Source organism: Chiloscyllium plagiosum, unplaced genomic scaffold, assembly GCF_037043375.1.
Source record: "Chiloscyllium plagiosum isolate Xiang-an unplaced genomic scaffold, Cpla_swu_hap1 HiC_scaffold_17, whole genome shotgun sequence".
Classification (NCBI taxonomy): domain Eukaryota; kingdom Metazoa; phylum Chordata; class Chondrichthyes; order Orectolobiformes; family Hemiscylliidae; genus Chiloscyllium; species Chiloscyllium plagiosum.
This window is the reverse complement of record NW_028270155.1, coordinates 80584965-80603966: the sequence shown is the minus strand read 5'-3', so window position 1 is coordinate 80603966 and position 19002 is coordinate 80584965. Positions and strand designations below refer to the sequence as shown.

At 47.4% G+C, this 19002-nt stretch overlaps 2 protein-coding genes across 5 annotated transcripts in view; one reads left to right on the top strand and one right to left on the bottom strand.

Moving 5' to 3' along the window:
• The first annotated feature begins 1931 nt into the window (after positions 1 to 1931).
• polr2c (RNA polymerase II subunit C) lies at positions 1932 to 15444 on the top strand. The gene is made up of 9 exons (XM_043707413.2): positions 1932 to 2076; positions 6575 to 6624; positions 7182 to 7250; positions 9387 to 9439; positions 10085 to 10213; positions 10631 to 10682; positions 13019 to 13187; positions 13454 to 13528; positions 15086 to 15444. Exons 1-9 carry the CDS (start codon positions 1991 to 1993, stop codon positions 15228 to 15230), a joined length of 828 nt encoding a protein of 275 aa, XP_043563348.1. The 5' UTR covers positions 1932 to 1990; the 3' UTR covers positions 15231 to 15444.
• Positions 15445 to 16282: 838 nt separating this feature from the next.
• LOC122558625 (docking protein 4) overlaps positions 16283 to 19002 on the bottom strand; it is a 101015-nt gene continuing 98295 nt past the window's right edge. For 3 of the 4 annotated variants that reach the window (XM_043707418.2, XM_043707415.2, XM_043707414.2), the window contains one exon: positions 16283 to 18416. In XM_043707418.2, the coding sequence (XP_043563353.1) occupies positions 18307 to 18416 (110 nt within the window). In that variant the 3' untranslated portion in view covers positions 16283 to 18306. The remainder of the gene's footprint in view (positions 18417 to 19002) is intronic. The other variant, XM_043707417.2, reaches the window with a different exon arrangement.

The following is a 19002-nucleotide window of genomic DNA, read 5'->3' as shown; positions in this document are numbered from 1 at the left end:
AGCCTGACTTGGAAATATATAACTGTTCCTTCACTGTTGCTTGGTCAAAACCCTGGAATTCCCTCCCTAATGGCATTGTGGGTCTATTTTCAGACATGGACTGCATGGGTTTAAGAAGGCAGCTCATCAACGGCAAATAGGAATGAGCAATAAATGCAGGCTTAACCAGCAACATCCTTATTCCATGAGTGAATAAAACACAATGCTAGTCCACAGCATTTTAATGTGGGGAATCAAATGTAGAACTTCCAAGGTTGCTGACGACACATAACTGGATGGGAATGAGAATTATGATGAGGATGCAAGGAACCTTCAAGTGGTCTTGGATAGGCTAAGCAAATAGGCAACTACATTCCAGACAGAATATAAACTGAATGTGTGAATTGCTAAATAAAAACAGAAAGGCAAAGTATTTCATCAATAGTGAGAGATTGAAAAGTGTTGATTTCCAAAGTGACATGATGTCCTCGATTATGAATCATTAAAAGCTAGCATGCAGGTGTGGAAAGCAAATAGTGTCTCAGTCTTCAATGTAGGCAAATTTGAGTACAGGAGTAAAGATATCGTGTTTCTGTTGTATAATCGCTGGTGAGACCATACCAGGACCATACCTGTGTCCAGTTTAGTCTCCTTACCTAAGGAGGATTAGGTAAGGGTTGCAGCAGAGGATCCCCATGATGTTGAGGTGATCATATGAGGAGATATGGAGGAATTGGACTGGTGTTCTCTAGAGTTTTGAAGGATAAGAGATCACCTCATTGGAACAAACTAAATGTTTACATAGCTCAATACAGGATCGATGTTTCCCCTCGCTTCTGTTGGTGAGTGCACAGAGAGGAACTGTCTCAGAATAAGGAGCTGGACATTAAGGGTTCAGGAGTTGCTTCACACAGAGGAAATCTTTGCAAGTTCCTACCACAACGAGCTGTGTAAACTCAATCATTGACTATCCTCAACTATATCAGACAGATTTCTGAATGGGTAGCACGGTGGCTCAGTGGTTAGCACTACTGCCTCGCAGCACCAGAGACCTGGGTTCAATTCCCACCTCATGTCACTCTGTGTGGAGTTTGCACATTCTCCAAAATTGTAGGGGAGTGGGTCTGGGTAGGTTGTGCTTCAGCGGGTCAGTGTGGACTTGTTGGGCCGAAGGGCCTGTTTCCACACTAAGTAATCTAACCTAAAAGAACGATATTGGTTAAGACAGAAAAATGTATAAAGACCAGAACGATGGAGCACCTTGAGGGCATGAATAACTTCCTCCTACTCCAATTGTGAACGATTTGGGAGAGTCAGCAAATGAAGTTCAATACAGAAAAGTGAGGCTTGATCAGAAGAACATTAAAAGACAATATAAAATAGTGGTTGCACAAAAGATGGCAGAATACGTGCAAACAGCACTTAATAAAACACTGTTCACTCTTTGTGAACAATTGGGGGGCATGCAGTACAAGATCAAGGAAGTGAACTTGTACAAGAAACTTGTTAAACAGCAGCTACAGTATCGTGGGAACCTGCGGGTGCGTTAGTCAGCGCAGAAGTGACTCCCAGGAATGGGAGACTTCGGTTGGGAATCGATTCAAGAGCTTGGGCAGAGACTGAGGGCAGCCTTAATAAAGCTTCCGGAGAGCAAGACAGAAAATCTCCCATTGACCTCTTGTGAAAGGCTAGAAGGTGAGCGCACTACATTTAACCCAAACATGTCTAGCGGAGGCCCGGCTGCCGCGGGGCTGGCCGGGATAGTGGAGGCCCGGCTGCCGCGGGGCTGGCCGGGATAGTGGAGGCCCGGGTGCCGCGGGGCTGGCCGGGATAGTGGAGGCCCGGGAGCCGCGGGGCTGGCCGGGATAGTGGAGGCCCGGGTGCCGCGGGGCTGGCCGGGATAGTGGAGGCCCGGGTGCCGCGGGGCTGGCTGGGATAGTGGAGGCCCGGGTGCCGCGGGGCTGGCTGGGATAGCGGAGCAGTCCTCCGGAGGACTCCTGGTACGAAGGCAATGCCGTATGCGAACCAGCCGACAGTGCGGATCACGGAGCTGTCTGACGAGAATGTGAAGTTCATCGTGGAGAACACCGAGCTGTCGTTAGTGCCGGGGGTCGGGGGCCGGGGGGTGACCCTTGTCTCCCGTGTTTGGGGGGGGGGGGTGACCCTTGTCTCCCGTGTTTGGGGGGGGGGGGTGACCCTTGTCTCCCGTGTTTGGGGGGGGGGTGACCCTTGTCTCCCGTGTTTGGGGGGGGGGGGTGACCCTTGTCTCCCGTGTTTGGGGGGGGGGGGTGACCCTTGTCTCCCGTGTTTGGGGGGGGGGGGTGACCCTTGTCTCCCGTGTTTGGGGGGGGGGTGACCCTTGTCTCCCGTGTTTGGGGGGGGGGGGTGACCCTTGTCTCCCGTGTTTGGGGGGGGGGGGTGACCCTTGTCTCCCGTGTTTGGGGGGGGGGTGACCCTTGTCTCCCGTGTTTGGGGGGGGGGTGACCCTTGTCTCCCGTGTTTGGGGGGGGGTGACCCTTGTCTCCCGTGTTTGGGGGGGGGTGACCCTTGTCTCCCGTGTTTGGGGGGGGGTGACCCTTGTCTCCCGTGTCTCCCGTGTTTGGGGGGGGGGGTGACCCTTGTCTCCCGTGTTTGGGGGGGGGGGGGGTGACCCTTGTCTCCCGTGTTTGGGGGGGGTGACCCTTGTCTCCCGTGTTTGGGGGGGGGTGACCCTTGTCTCCCGTGCTGGGGGCCGTGTATTGATGGCGTGACCTGCACTGTCCCATACTCTCTGTGTGATCAGTGAGGGATGGGAGTCAGTACCTTCTGGGCTTCCCCTATCTTTGTAAAAGAAGTAAACCACTCCTCCAGATGTGGTCTCTCCGTGGCCCCACAGTACCTCCCCACTTTTATATTCAAACCCCTTTGCAGTAAATATTGCCGTTCAACTAATTTTCCTAATCCTCTGTTGGAATAGTGTGTGCAATTCTGGTCTCCTTCCTCTCGGAAAGATGTTGTGAAACTTGAAAGGGTTCAGAAAAGATTTTACAAGGATGTTGCCAGGGTTGGAGGACTTATAGAGATTTATAAAATCATGAGGGGCATGGATAGGATAAATTTGTTGCCTGGCGGGGACAAAGTTAAAAATCTCACAACACCAGGTTACAGTCTGTTTTAAAAAATTCTCAAGGTCAGGTTCGTAGGAGAGTAGTCTGACACAGAACAAACGACCAAGAGGCGAGTCTGCTAGAATATGGGCATTTTATTCCCCGCAGCGTCGCCACAACCAACGGGTCTGGCTTATACTCACTCTACATGTTACCGGAACTGGGAGCCGTCAGTTCTCGTAGAGCGGTTGCCAACAACCCACGCTCGGCGGTTAAACGTAACCCCGGAGCAGACTCACCGAACTGGAGACTTTTCCAGCTGATATACTCTTTTCCAGATATAAACATTCATGTGAACAGCAGAGCAAGGCTAAAAAACACATTCCATTCTGGTTACATACAGATAAGAAGATTCACACGGGGAGGTGTGTAATAAGATTCACACGGGACTAAGCAACACCTCCATTCCGGTTAGATTCACACATGTATTGGGACATAATTTTTAACCGTTTCACCACACAGTCCAACAGGTTTAATTAGAAGCACTAGCTTTTGGAGCGCTGCTCCTTCAGGTGGTTGAACGAGCGGCGCTCCGTAAGCTAGTGCTTCCATATAAACCTAGTTAAAAATCACACAACACCAGGTTATAGTCCAACAGGTTTTATTGGAAGCACTAGCTTTCGGAGTGTCACTCCTTCATCAGGTTGTAGTGGAGGGCTCAACCCTAACACAGAATCTATAGCAAAAATTACAGTGTGATGTAACTGAAATTATATACTGAAACATTGATTGTCTGTTAAGCCTTTCATCTGTTTGAATACAGTGATAGTTTTACTTCTTTCATGTGTAAATCACAAAACTCTTTTTTTTTAAAAGTTGCATTCTCAGGTTAGCTGTTAACAATGGTGATAGCTAGTCAATGTGTTGAAGGTGTTAGCCCCCTGTGTTCTCTGTCTATGCCATGATGTTTAGATTGATTCTAATCTAAAAAAGTGAGGTAACAGAAGTAAACAGAAATAAACCTGTTGGACTATAACCTGGTGTTGTGTAATTTTTAACTTTGTACACCCCAGTCCAACACCGGCATCTCCGAATCACTTCCCTGGGGTCGGCCTGTCCAGAACTAGAGGGCATAGGTTTAGGGTGAGAGGGGAAAGATATAAAAGAGGCCTAAGAGGCAGCTTTTTCACGTGGTACATGTATGGAATGAGCTGCCAGAGGAAGTGGTGGAAGCTGGTACAATTGCAACATTTAAAAGGCATCTGGATGGGTATATGAATTAGGAAGGGTTTAGAGGGGTATGGGTCAAGTGCTGGCAAATGGTACTAGATTAGATTGGGATATCTGGTCAGTATGGACAAGTTGAACCGAAGGGTCGGTTTACATGATGTACACCTCATCGAGTCATAGAGTTCCTGGGGGCCTTCAGACTTTAGGTTGAATAATTTTCTCAGCAGCTTTTCCCTAGTGACAGTGATTATTTGAAGTCCATCACTGTCTACCACCTCTTGGTTTAGAAAGTTTTCTAAGCCTGCAATACACTGAAAGCAGATGCACAATGCATGGTGAAGGCCTCAGCGATTTCCTTAATTTCCATTTTCGATTTTCCAGACTTACTGTTAAAAGAAGACCAAGACAAAAACTCTTACTATCTGTTTTTGTACCTAGCTAGTTTTGTACCTATCTCTTATCCCCTGTTTTCGGCCACTTCGGTCTTTATCTAATTTTTTAAGTTCATTGCTGGTTCTTCAATATCTGTCCAGTCCTCTGACTTATCACTTGTTTGAGAATTGTGTAGTATTTCTTTCAGTTCAATACTGACCTTAATTTTCCTATTCACCCACAGATAATGCATCCTTCTCAAAGAGTCTTTTGTTCTCACCTGGAATAAATTTTTGTTGATTGTCATGAAATGTTTCTTTAATAGTCTACTACTGTGTTTTAAGCTAGTCTCACTTTGGCCAGCTCTGTGTTTTTCGTCAGGCAATTCCCTCTATTTAATTTTAGACTCCCAATCGCGAATGTGAATGTGTAATTCTGTGATTGCTTATCACCTAGAGTCTCCTTTCTCATGTGATTATATAGTCACAGAGATCTACATCACAGAAAAGGAGTCTCCTGCACCAAACACAAACACTTAACCGTTCTCATCCCATTTTCCAGCACTTGGCCCATAGGTTTCTGATTAGACTAGATTAGTTTAGATTCCCTACAGTGTGGAAACAGGCCCTTCGGCCCAACTGGTCCACACCGACCCGCCGAAGAGTAACCCACCCAGACCCATTTCCCTCTGACTAATGGACCTAACACTGTGGGCAATTTAGCATGGCCAATTCACCTGACCTGCACATCTTTGGAGTGTGGGAGGAAACTGGAGCACCCGGAGGAAACCCACACGGACACTGGGAAATGTGCAAACTCCACACAGGCATTTGGCCAAGGCTGGAATTGAACCTGGGACCCTGGTGCTATGAGGCACAGTGCTAACCACTGAGTCACCATGCCGCCCTGATGAAGGGCTCTGGCCCGAAATGTTGATTTTTCCTGCTCCTTGGATGCTGCCTGGCATCCTCAACAACAGTTTCCTCATTTCTCCTTCCCCCACCTCACCCTAGTTCTAAACTTCCAGCTCAGCACTGTCCCCATGACTTGTCCGGACTTGTCCTACCTGCCTATCTCCTTTTCCACCTATCCACTCCACCCTCTCCTCCCTGACCTATCACCTTCATCCCCTCCCCCACTCACCTATTGTACTCTATGCTACTTTCTCCCCACCCCACCCTCCTCTAGCTTATCTCTCCACGCTTCAGGCTCACTGCCTTTATTCCTGATGAAGGGCTTTTGCCCGAAACATCGATTTTGACGCTCCTTGGATGCTGCCTGAACTGTTGTGCTCTTCCAGCACCACTGATCCAGAAGTCTAAAATAACCTGCTTTTGGTCAGCTCTTGAACATTCTGCTCTGAGGAGATGTCCTTAGTACAGTCTATGAAGGAATTTTCCAGGTTTTGATCATCTGTTCTCTCAAACTACATGCAGATTACTTCCGATCTTTATAGTTTTTTCTTGCAGGTTACATTTATTTGTTCGTGCAATGTACTTACTGTATCCAGGCTTTGATTATCTCCTCCTCTCAAACGACACATAGATTGTCCTGCAATGTAATTACTGTTTGGAAGCCGACAAACTACTCCCCCAAGTGACTTATCTTTCCAATATGGAAACTTCACTAAGGTCTTCTCATTGATGTATGAGGTCCCCCCCACCACCACCACCACGTTTTCCCACCTTCTGAAAATGTACAATTTACTTAATTTAGGACCCATTGCTTGCAGCTATGTCTCTGTAAAGGTGATCAAGTTTCTTGTTATCTGTGCTCGTTATGCTTGGCGTGGGATTTCAGAGACAGTTGGAGTGATGACACATGGAGCTGATGCGTTAACTCTGAGGGTGAATGCCATTCTGCTGTTCCAAAGGAGCGCCCTCATTGATCTCTCCTTCTCGTTTCAGAGTTGCAAATGCATTGCGACGAGTTCTCATGGCAGAAGTGGCAACATTGGGTGATTATATATCCTCACAAACATGTCTGCTAGCTGTCTCTCAAATGCTCCCACTCATTCCCCTTCCCCTCACACCCCCTTACCCTCCTCACTCCCCCCGTACCCCCTCACTTCTCACGTCCTCCCCACCCCATCCCCTCTCCACTTCCGGTCCCCTCACCCCCCCTCCTCTTCCCGCTCCCGTCCCCTCTCCTTTTCCCGCCTCATCCCCCCTCCCTTCCCCTGTCCCCTCCCCCTCCCCCTCCCCGTTGAGAAAGTGTCTGTGTCTATGACTGTGAACTATCTATGTTTGTTTCTCTCACTCTCTGTCTGCACCTCATTCTCTTATCTCTTTTTCTGTTGGTCTGCCTTTTTTTCTGTCCCCCGTCTCTCCATTCCTCTCCCCCCCCACCACCGTATGTCTATCTCTCTTTTTCTGTCCATCTCTCTCTCTCTTTCTCCCTCTCCCCTCCGCCCCCTGCCTCCCGACCAGTCTGCGTCTCTCTTTCTGCATATTGTCTTGGTTGATCAGTGACAGATGTCCAGGCTGCTTTCTGATGTTTTATTTTGTGTTGCAGCAATTGACTGGGTTCAGATCGATGCTAATTCCTCTGTACTACATGATGAATTCATTGCACACAGAATTGGTAAGTGGAGTCCAAACCATTCCGTCTGTGTCTGAAAGTGTGGGAATTATGGGGAATGGAAATGTTGCTATCCTTTTGCCGGGCATGGACGTCACTGGCTGGGCCTGTGTTTGCTGCCCATCCCTAGTTACCGTTGAGAGGTTGGTGTTGAGTTGCTGTTTTGAACCACTGCAGTCCACCTGCTGTAGGTTACCCACAATGCCCTTAGGGAGGGAACTCCAGGAGTCTGACCCACCGACATTGAAGGAACATGATATATATTTCCAGGGTGGTACTTGGTACAACGTTCCCGTACATCTCCTCCCCTGGTTCTTCTGGATGGAAATGGTCATGGATTTGGAAGGTGCTGTGTAAGGAGCCTTTACGAGTTGCTGTAATGCTATAATCTTGTCGGCATTGCGACTGTGGTGACAGGAGTGACCATTCAAGGCAGCCAAGCAGGCTGCTTTGTCAGCATGGACCACCGTCACAGAATCTGGGTCAGCTCTGTTCAAAGCAAAATCCAGAAAACCAGACACTGGATTGCTGGGAAGGGAAGGAGTAATGTTTCAGGTCGGTGGATGCTCATCAGAAGTCAGGAGAGGGTTTGTTGCAAATCAGAGTTGATGGGGATGGAGAAAGCAAAGAGAGTGGAGGGCAGGACACAAGAAATGTTGACAAGTGTTGATGGTGCAGGACCAAAGGAACTGACAATGGGGCATAAAGTACATGCAAAGGTTCTGAAATTTTCGGAAGGGTTGCTATTTGATTGTGAGGGGACAACATTTTCATACATTCAGATTTCTTTACTGGCGGATGTACAGTCGTATTGATCGAGTCATCCAGCATGGAAATAGATCCTTTGCTCCAACGGGCCATAATCCCAAACTAAACTAGTCCCTCCTGCCTGCGCTTGGTCCATTTCCCTCCAAACATTTCTTATCCAAATGGTTTCTAAACGTTCCAACTGGAGCCGCATCCACCACTTCCTCTGGGTGTTCATTGCACACACGAACCACTCTCTGTCTTTTAAAACAAAAGTTGCCCCTCATGTCTTTTTAAAAATCTTTCTCCTCCACCTTAATACGTCCTCTAGACTTGAAATTCCCCACCCTAGGGAATAGACACCTTCTGTATTTGTGTTGACAGATGTGAAATTTGGATCATATGGAAGTGGAATTAGAATTCATCAACAATCATTTGTTAATCCACTATTCAACTTAAAGCTGCAACACATAAGGAAAACTTTTATTTTGTAAGTGCCGTGGTATTTAAATTGGCACCAGACAATAGCCGTGAATTAGCAACAAACATCTTTTAGAAATAATTGATACACACTTCTGCACAGTTAAAGCCATCACTCAAGGCAAGTGTGAACACAGCTGAATGGTTGTATGTTTGTCTTTAACTATTCAAGAAGTTCCTAATGGGTAAGATACTCTGAAATTTAATAGAGTACAAACCTTTATATGGTAAAGCTGTTCAACATTTTTAAAAATTGGCAGTGTCCCTAACAGTAGCATCGACCAACTCTTTGTCTGTATAATAGCAGTGGAGCTTCTGCAACCTTAACAAATGGCACCAGATTCATTTCAGGGGATTCATGACTTCAGTAACTTTAGAGATCTCCTGGTTCCCCAGTATTCCTTTGTTGAAAAGTTTAAAACGGTCCTCTCTCCTTTGCAGACGCTCTTTCCCCTCAACCTACGCTTTGTGGGCCCTTCAGCCCTTTTGCCACACATTACTTGCCCCCACTCGGCAGTTCCAAGCCCACCCACATGGTGTGCAGATCTGGTATCCCTGATGGGAACCATGCTCCTGTGCACCTTCTTCCCTCCCTTTGCAGGCCCCATTGAGATTGGAGTAAACCAAGCATACATTTCACATACTGGTAAACCTGTGCAGACCAGATCAACGCACAGTGTACAGGTGTGGTCTAAACAGAGTTTCATGCAGCTGAAACATTACACTTAATGCTTGTATAATCGTCTTTTGGATATGGAGGACAGTATTCCACTGGCCTTGCTAATTATACAGGAGGTGTTCTATCTGGAGCCTCCATGTCTCTTCATATCAGCATTGATAGCAGCTTTGCACTTGTTGATAACAGTTGCTGAGGCAGTTTCAAACAATGGCTTTTTTTTCTTTCCATTTTAGGATTAATCCCCTTAACGAGTGATGACATTGTGGATAAGATGCAGTATTCAAGGGTAGGTCTGTACAAAGCGACAGGGTGGAGGAGGGGTGCGTGTACAGGGTGACAGGGAGGGGGGAGTGTGTGTACAGGGGTGACAGGGAGGAGAGAGTGTGTGTACAGGGTGACGGTGTGGGGCAGGGGGGAGTGTGCGTACAGGGTGACGGTGTGGGGGCAGGGGGGAGTGTGCGTACAGGGTGACGGTGTAGGGGCAGGGGGGAGTGTGCGTACAGGGTGACGGTGTGGGGGCAGGGGGGAGTGTGCGTACAGGGTGACGGTGTGGGGGCAGGGAGGAGTGTGCGTACAGGCTGACGGTGTGGGGGCAGGGAGGAGTGTGCGTACAGGGTGACGGTGTGGGGGCAGGGGGGAGTGTGTGTACATGGTGACGTTGTGTGTGTGTTTAGGACGGTGAGGTAGTCTGTCACCGTGTGTCTGTCTGTCTGTGTGTGTGTGTGTGAGAGACAGAGAGAGAGATAGTAAGGCAGTCTGTCAGTGTGTGTGTGTTTGGGGCGGTGAGACAGTCTGTCACTGTGTTTGTGTCCGTGAGACAGTCGGTCACCATGACCACATGCCCCATTATTGATGGTGTGTGCCGCTGAGAGCCTGTGCTGTTTAGCTCCAAGTGTGCAGTGCTATCCCAGCTGAATGCTGTCTTTTCCAGGACTGTACGTGTGACGAGTTCTGCCCGGAATGTTCAGTGGAGCTGACACTCGATGTGAAGTGTAATGAAGATCAAACTCGACATGTCACCTCACGGGATCTCCTCTCCAATAATTCCCGTGTTATCCCTGTGAGTACAGTATTGATGTCTCACCTGTTTCTGGCAGATATCCGCCAGAACCCATCACAGAAAGACTAATTCCCGCGTGACATAATATTGCTGTCGGCTGTGAGTGGCAGGTGGATTTTGCAGTTCCTCACAGTCACAGTAGCTACTGGGAAAGAGGAGTATTTAGGTGGGTTCATTCAGTAAAGGACCATGCCCTGGGACACATGTCCTGATGGGACCGAGAGCCTGTGACAGTGTTTTCTAGGAGTGGATCTGACTGAACTAGGCCTATGAATGGGTCTTACACTGTTACAAACTCGTAACGGGAGCTGTCGTTGTCAGGCCACCACATCATCAGCCCATCTTTACTGCTGCCTCCACCAGATTAAAGCCATTAGTCATATCAGTAACTCCGTCCTTTTCGTTTTATTCCAATAGGTCACATCTCGGAGCAGGGACAATGATCCAAACGATTATGTGGAACAGGATGGTGAGGGAAATACATTGCAGGGTGACATTATGGGTTACCTGTGGGTATTGTACGCCTGAAAAAATCCCAAGCGACCCTGACTCAATGCTTGAAATTAACTGTGAGGCTTAGCACATGTGGGGCAGGGGTTTTTGGAACATTGAGCCTGGCCCGACTCTTTGGAAGAGCAGTCGTGTACAGTGCCAAGCTAATAAAAAGGTGGTGCTGGAAAAGCACAGCCAGTCAGGCAGCATCCGAGCAGCAGGAGAGTCGACATTTTCAACATAAGCCCTTCATCAGGAATGCAGGAGAGCCGTCAAGGGGGCTGAGAGATAAAGGGAGGGAGGTGGGTCTGGGGGCAAGGTACTTGGGAATGTGATGGGTAGATGGAGGTGGGGGGGTGATGGTGATAGGTTGAAGTGGAGGGTGGAGCAGAAAGGTGGGAATGAAGGTAGGACAGTTCAAGAGGGCGATGCTGAGTTGGAAGGTTGGATCTGGGATAAGGTGGGGAAAGAGAAGATGAGGAAACTGGTGAAACCGACGTTGATCCCGTGTGGTTGGAGGGTCTCAAGGTGGAAGATGAGGCGTTCTTCCTCCAGGCGTCAGGTGGCTTGAATGTAGAGGTGGAGGAGGCCCAGGACTCGCATGCCCTTGGCGGAGTGGGAGGGGGAGTTGAAGTATTCGGCCACAGGGTGGCGGGGCTGTTTAGTGCATGTCCCAGAGATGTTCTCTGAAACATCCTGCAAGTTGGTGTCCTGTCTCCTCAATGTAGAGGACACCACATTGAGAGCAATGGACACAGTAGATGGCACAGTAGTGCAAGAAGATCTCTATCAGACGTGGAAGGATCCTTTCCTCTGTTTTTCCTGGGACCCTGTGGGTTCCTCCTCCTGAATACGTATCCAACTCCCTTTTAAAATAATTTGTGAAATCAGCTTCCTTCATCTTTCTAAATCAAACAATCCAAATCCTGAGCCCTGATTCCAACCCCTGAGCCCTCAATCCCATTCTGAAGAAGTCACATCAGATTTGTTAGATTAACTCTGTTTCATACTCCAAAGACATTGCCGGACCTGTTGAAGTACTGTCAGGAAAAATGTAAGAATGCCAAATTTCCAACAATTATTCCTCAGAGCAGCTGATCGTTGGCAACTCGTGTCGCCACGGCAACAGCAATGGGGAATTATAGGTTTCCAAAATCGGGATAATTCAAAAAGGCGAAAGTGAGGACTGCAGATGCTGGAGGTCAGAGTCAAGATTAGTGTAGTGCTGGAAAAGCACAGCCGGTCAGGCAGCATCCGAGGAGCAGGAAAATCGACGTTTCAGGCAAAAGCCCTTCATCCGGACGTGCTGTGCTTTTCCAGCACCACTCTAATCTTGGCCCATAATTCAAAAAGGTGCTAGTCTCAAACAAATCCCTTTGTTTGCAGAGAACAGATCCCTGTCTGTGAATGTATGTCACTTCGAGTGAGCATAAATGAGCCACATAACAAGGTCAATGTGAGTGTAGCCTTTCGTGCACTCAGGTGTTCAGCAAGGCCTGCCCAATTGAGAAGTCACATCGGATGACCGTGGTTTGAGATTTTCAAGTGAGGTCTGCTTGATCACGGTCAGTACTCTGTTTCTTCCCAACAAATGAAGAAACATGCTGCTTGATTCAATCCGCTGGTCAGTCTGGCATCACGCTAGTGCTAAAATTCATGTCCTCCCTTGTTCATAGGTAACACTTGCTGAACTGTCCTGAGTGCAGCCTTCAAGATGAAGTGATTCAACAATATGTGATAATCCAGCAGTATCAGATCTGTACTAGCAGGTGGCTGTTTATCTCTAACCTTCAAGTTTCCAAGCTCTTCCCATATCTGATATTAGACATTCCTGTATACCTCCCTTCTTGGTGGATGAGGCCCAGAGTTGTCCCCAGTCCTGCCAACTGTGACTTATAAAGGGCTGAGGCCACGACCGCTCTGGGGTTAAGCTGACAATGTTTCAGCACTTAGCCATTATTAGAGAACATGAGACCTGAATTACATAAGAGCTCAGAACTCAATACCAGTGAGAGAAGTGTGCTCTGAGCAGGAAGCATGTTGTAAAGCCAGGATTGTTTGGAATTGAGACTGGTGCAGGACAGTCTGTGGAGTCTGGGAGACTGGAGGATTGGTGGTGGGGAGTGGTTTCTGATGAAGGGATGTTGATTATGAATGGATGGTACTGGAAGACAGTGTGTTGCTGAGGAGGAGACCTAGAGGTTGTTAATCACAAGTCTGGGTGGTAGTGAACAAGAGTGGGTGTTGACAACATATTTGAGCAGCTGTGTAACATTGCTCATTCTGTCTCATGATGGTTTCCTTCCCTGCCAGATATTCTGATTGTGAAACTACGCAAAGGCCAGGAGCTGAGGCTCCGAGCTTATGCCAAGAAGGGGTTTGGAAAGGAACATGCCAAGTGGAATCCCACTGCAGGAGTGTCCTTCGAATACGACCCTGACAATGCACTAAGGCACACTGTCTACCCCAAACCTGAGGAATGGTGAGGAGGGGCCCATCGCCAGGGAGTGGCTGCAGGGAGAGACCCCTCAATCTTGGGTGGAGGGTGAGGGGGTGGGAGAAGGGATCTAGGTTAATGTGCGGTGGGGAATTGATCTGATGAGGAGGGGGGAGTCTGTGTTGGGGGGGTGTAGTCACTGGGGTCGGGGGTGTTGGGATGAGAGGGGCAAATACTGGGTGAAGGGAACAGGCATAAGCTTTGAGTTGTACTTGTTTCTAATTAACTGATCTTTTCCATTAAATTTTAAGGCCAAAAAGTGAGTACTCTGAACTTGATGAAGAGGAGATCCAGGCTCCCTACGACCCAAATGGCAAACCAGAGAGGTAAACACACTTTTCCCTTTCTGTCATGGGGGATTGTCAGCATCACTGGCTCGTCCCGAATTGCCCCTGGCAAAGGTGGTGGTGAGCCTTGAATTGCTGCAGTCCGTGTGCTGTAGGGTGACCCACAATGCTCTTTGTTAGGGGTTTTCAGGATTTTGACCCAGTGGCACTGAAGGAGCAGCGATATATTGCGTCACAGGTAAACAGGGTAGTAAAGAAGGCATTTGGCACACTTGCCGTCATTGCTCAGAACATTGAGTTAGGACATCGTGTTGTGGTTGTAATTGGTGAAGCCACTTTTGGCGTCCTGTGTACAGTTCTGGTTGCCCTGCTTTTAGAAGGTTCTTATTAAATTGGAAAGGGTGCAGAAAAGATTAACATTAATGTTACCACGCCTGGAGTGTTATAAGTAGAGGCTGGATAAGCTGGAACCCTTTTCCCTGAAGTGTAGGAAGTTGACGGAAATTGACTTTGTAGAGGTTTATAAAAACATGAGGGCCAATAATAAGGTACAGCATAGTTTTTTTTTGCTAGGGTAGGGGAGTCTAAAACTATTTTGAAGGTGAGATGTAAGTCCGGATTGGTGAGTGGCTCAGAAGGGGACTTGCAGGTGGTGCTGTTCCCATCTATCTGCTGCACTTGTCCGAGACAAAAGTAGTCATTGGTTCGGAAGGAGCTGTCTAAAAATTGTTGGTGAACAATTCTGTAGGTTACTGCAGTGGTCAGTGGTAAAGCAAGTGAAAACTTGAGGTTGTGGTGGCAGCGGGTGCTTTCTCGTGGGTGGTGTCAAGCTTCGTGAGTTGTTGGAGCTCCGCTCATCCAGGAAATGGGACGTATTCCATCACAGGGACCTGCGCCTTGGAGATGGTGAGCAGGCTTTGGAGAGTCAAGAGGTGGGATTCCTAATCTCAGACCCTCTCTTGTAGACAGAGTAACTAACGGGGGAGATGGGAGTGCAATGGGAATGTCACTGGTCTATTGGGTATGTCACTGGTCTATTGGGTGAACTAGCTGGTGGGGTTTAAATTAAATTAATAAAGGAGTCTGGAATATAAAAGCCAGTGTCAATTATGGTGACTGTGAAACTAGAATTATAAAAACCGGTTTATTAATGTCCTTCAAGGAAGGAAGTCTGCTGTTCTTATATCTGCTCTGGTCTAATTGTGACTCCAGGTCCACCAATGGGGTTGACTCTTAACTGTCCTTTCAGATGGACTAGCAATACAATGGGTGACTAAGGGTGGATAATAAAATGGTATCAATAATGCCCACATCCTATGAAGAAGGGGAAAAAAAAACATAAAACTGGTTCTCAATAAAAACCAAAAGAACTGCAGATGTTCTAAATCAGAAACAAAAGCAGAAAAGCTCAGCAGGTCTGCTAGCATCTGTGAAGAGAAATGAGGGCTAATGCTTTGGGTCTGGTGTCCAGTTCTGAGGAAGGGTCACCCCAACTGGGTTTCATGAATGAAACTTAACTGTTTTAAAACAGTTTGACCTCTTGATCCTGAACGAGGGTGTGCTATGGATGATGATTTTGCATCTTGTTCCCACCAGGTTTTATTTCAACGTTGAGTCTTCAGGAGCTCTACATCCTGAGACAATCGTCCTGTCTGCTCTCTCTGGCCTCAAGAAGAAGCTGAGTGACCTGCAAACAATGCTGAGCCATGAAATCCAGAGTGATGTCCTCACCATCAACTAGCGAGAATCAATCTGATGGGAAGGGCTCTGTCCAATCCCGCAGAGGTTGGGGGAAGGCGGAGGAGAGAATGGGAAGAAAAATGTAGCTGTGTTAGCCCCCAGAGTTTGGGGCCATCTGACATCCTGCACCCTCAGGTGTATTAGCAGCCCAGCTCTTGGGGGCTGTTTACGTTTTACTCATTTGTAAGTATCATTAAATGTGTTTTGTCAAGTGCTGTCTGTTGCTTTCCTAAAGGCAAGAGAGTTCTTTAAAATTTAAAATCAAGAGGACACAGTACAACTGGACGCTGGAAATTCTCAGGAGAAAGTGAGAACTGCAGATGCTGGAGATCAGAGCTGAAAAATGTGTTGCTGGAAAAGCGCAGCAGGTCAGGCAGCATCCAAGGAGCAGGAGAATCGACATTTCGGGCATAAGCCCTTCTTCAGGAATCATTCCTGAAGAATGATATCGAAGTGGATATAGATGGGCTGGTCGGTGGCAAATGGAATTCAATCGGGATAAACGTTAGGTGATGCACTTGGTCAGGACAACTGGACAAGGGAATACATGATGACAACTGGACAAGGGAATACATGATGACAACTGGACAAGGGAATACATGATGACAGTAGGAAGCACCAAGGATCAGAAGGACCCTGCATCTAGCCGTCCTGTAAGATATCAGGACGGCTAGATAAAGTGGTAAAGAAGGCATGTGGTATACTTCCCTTTATCAGCTGAGGGATAGAGTTTAAGAGCCGAGGCATTATGCTATAATACATAAAATGTTTGTTAGGCTACAACTCGAACGGTGTGCAGTTTTGGCATCCACATTTTTGGGATAGCACCAGAGAGGGTTGTTTTCCTTTGGAATGCAGGAGATGAGGCATTGTGATTGAGATGTATGAAATTATGAGGAGCAGAGGTCCAATTGGCAGAATGTTTCAAGGAGGTGTGAGGGAATTGAGAGATGGAGCTTAAACAGGGGAGTTGCTGTACAGTGGAGATGGGAATGACAGCACCAAGTTTATGGTGTAAATAGTTTTTGATTAATATCACTAAACGCAAAGGAAAACATTTTTCAACTTTATTGAAAAGCTGCTGATTCACGTCACATGCTGTCAGACCATGAAGATGTTTCATGTGGATCAATTCATGCTGTTAATGAGAGACACAGTAGCTCAGCATCAGGTGGAGATGGGACACAGGGATTTGGGACACAATGTGTGTTGTAGCCCATCCCTGAACAACTGACCATTCACAAATCATGAGCAGAGATTACGTTCACATTTTAATGAATGTGACTAGTGCAGGGCTCAGTCATGTTAATGTTTGCTGTGGTTGCTGCTTCTCTTTCAGGCTGCTGTCAGTGCAGTATGGGCACAGCAACAAGAGGATGCAGCATTAATCTTGTTCTATATGACAGGAACTGCCCTGGTAAGAGAGTTTTGGGCTCAGGGAAAAATTCACTACATGGTTGCACTGAGTTTTGACAGTGCATTTGAATTGACCTGTCACAGATGTGTTTCAGGCTGTGTGCCAGTCAACACACAGGTGTGACAGGGCCTTCTCGGTTATAGCATTGCATCAATTCTTAACTGCTGTTGAATCTCCGTTTGCTGACTGGCCCAGTGAGACTCTTTGCCCCCCCCCCCAGCTCCCAGAAGTGTCTAGAAGAGGCCTGGAGGAGGTGGTTGGGTAAAACTTGTCTCTGCTGACATGTTGCTGAGGGTCACTCGAGAAAAAGAGAACAGGTTGGTTCTGGTGAGTCAGCACCTCCCACCATTCCTAAAAGCCTGCCTGAGGGCTAGGACAGACCACTCACATTGGCCATAACCCAAGTGTCAGCCTACTTTCCCCATTCCAGCCTTAAATAGTGCTTCTCAGTTGAGTGTCAAGGTTGCATTGCTCTCGTGAATTTCCACGCCATGATTTTCCATGGTCAGCTGTGACCCACAGGCTGGGAGGAAGGGAAGTAAGGCAGCAACTCTCACAAGGGCTGACTTGCAAGGAAATTCCTGCAGGTTTGGCTTTGAAATCAACAGCTGGCCTCTTCCTGTGCCAGATCACATCACCAACTTGTTGCTGTGTCCTCCCCATCACTCCAGATTAAACCTTAGCACTGCAGTGTGCAGAAGAGAGGAGAGGGAAGGAGGGTACTCCCTAGGTTTGCAATGTCTTCTTTAAACATTAATGTTTAATGACATGAGCAGAGTGTGAAACAAGGAAATGGGCAACTTGCGTTTTCCATTACTATGGAGTGGTTAAGTTAATCTGGAGTGGGAGAGTTTGGAGTGACAGTTACTTGATGGAATGATTTCAATCTGAGATGGCCAGTCAGCCTGTGTTCCAGGGACTCTGCACCCTGCTGACTTCAGGCTGGTCCAGTGAAAACAAGTGTCAAACACTTACAGAAATTCATTGCAAACACATGCAGAGCAACATGTCAGATGCTGAGAGATCAGAGACTGAGGAGGAAAAGGTCAGCAGCATTTGTCTCATTTTGGACTGCATCAAAGTTGAACGCTGAGGTCCAATAAAAACTCGGAAAGCCCTTCTACAAATGAACTGAGTACCTATTATAAAGTGACTGATTAGATTCCAGCATTTGGAAGGACAGCATATTCTCAAATTTTGGATCAGAGGGTCTCTCACGTCAGGCCAGTCCCTGAACAGGCACCAGGATTGTATTCACAATAAGAGTTTTTGCCAGTGATGCTACTGAAGACAAAACCAGCTCTGTCCTGAGTTAGGTCATTGAGTGACTGTGCATACTGGCCTTCCCTCTCAGGTCTGCTCCTTGTGCTATGTCTCAATGGTCTTGTGCTTTGGCCTTTACTCCAGATATCTTCAATGCTGTCAGAGGTGCAAAATAAAACCCACCTCCAAGACTTCTGCCAGTGCCTTCCTCTCCCAATCCTGTCAAGTGCAGTGTTTCTTTATCTTGTTCCACATTTGTACACAGTGGGTAAGATGAGGGAGCAGGGTGGGGGGAGGGGGGTTGCGGGGGGTGCTTTGTCCCAATTTCTTGTTGGTCCTTATTGAAAGGTGTGGCTCAGCCCTCTCTGCAGATTGAGGCAAGCTCTGTCCAGATCACTCACTGAGTGGGGAAGTGTGGCGAGAGTGTACACTCGCTGCTTAAAGGACTTGCTTGTCCAGGGAAGGAGTCCATGTCACCTGCTGCCTGGCCTGTGCAGTATAACTCTGCTGAAGAACCAAGAGAGGAAACTCATTCACTTCCTATTCAAGGTCACATAAAGATCACAACACTCAATAACAAAAAATAAACATTACACTCCAAGAGAACATTAAACAAGAAGTTTGACTTTAACTCTCCTCTCACTCCGTCTCTCTTCTTCCCATCACTCTTTCAGGATCTCTAGATCTCTTTCCCTGGATAATTCAATCATACAGAAGAGAAGGTAGCTATCATGTCTGTGAAAGATGAAATCAATGTCCCTCCTTCCATCCACTTTAAAAATGTAGAAAATAGGACAAGGAGCAGTAGACTGCTCTGCCATCCAATATGGTCATGGCTGATCACCCAACGAAAAACCGTTCCTTCTTTCTCAGAGTTTTGAGAAAATGTTTAGCTCAGGTTGGGGTTCTGGATGTAGGTTTGCTCGCCGAACCTTCCAGCTCAGTGACCAAACCTACATCCAGGCCCTCTTTCTCCCTTTGGTTCCCTTTACCTCTGACAGCTATATCAAAATCCTTCTTGAAAACATTCAATGTTTTGGCTTTCTGTGGGAGAGAATTCCACAAGCTCACTGTTCTCTGGATTAAGAAGAAA

Bases quoted from the DNA above. Each gene is read 5' to 3' on its own strand.
- polr2c (XM_043707413.2), top strand. From the start codon at position 1,991: ATGCCGTATGCGAACCAGCCGACAGTGCGGATCACGGAGCTGTCTGAC. The intron at 2,077-6,574 runs GTTAGTGCCGGG...TTCTCGTTTCAG, and splicing joins GTGGAGAACACCGAGCTGTC to AGTTGCAAATGCATTGCGAC. The intron at 10,214-10,630 runs GTGAGTACAGTA...TTATTCCAATAG, and splicing joins ATAATTCCCGTGTTATCCCT to GTCACATCTCGGAGCAGGGA.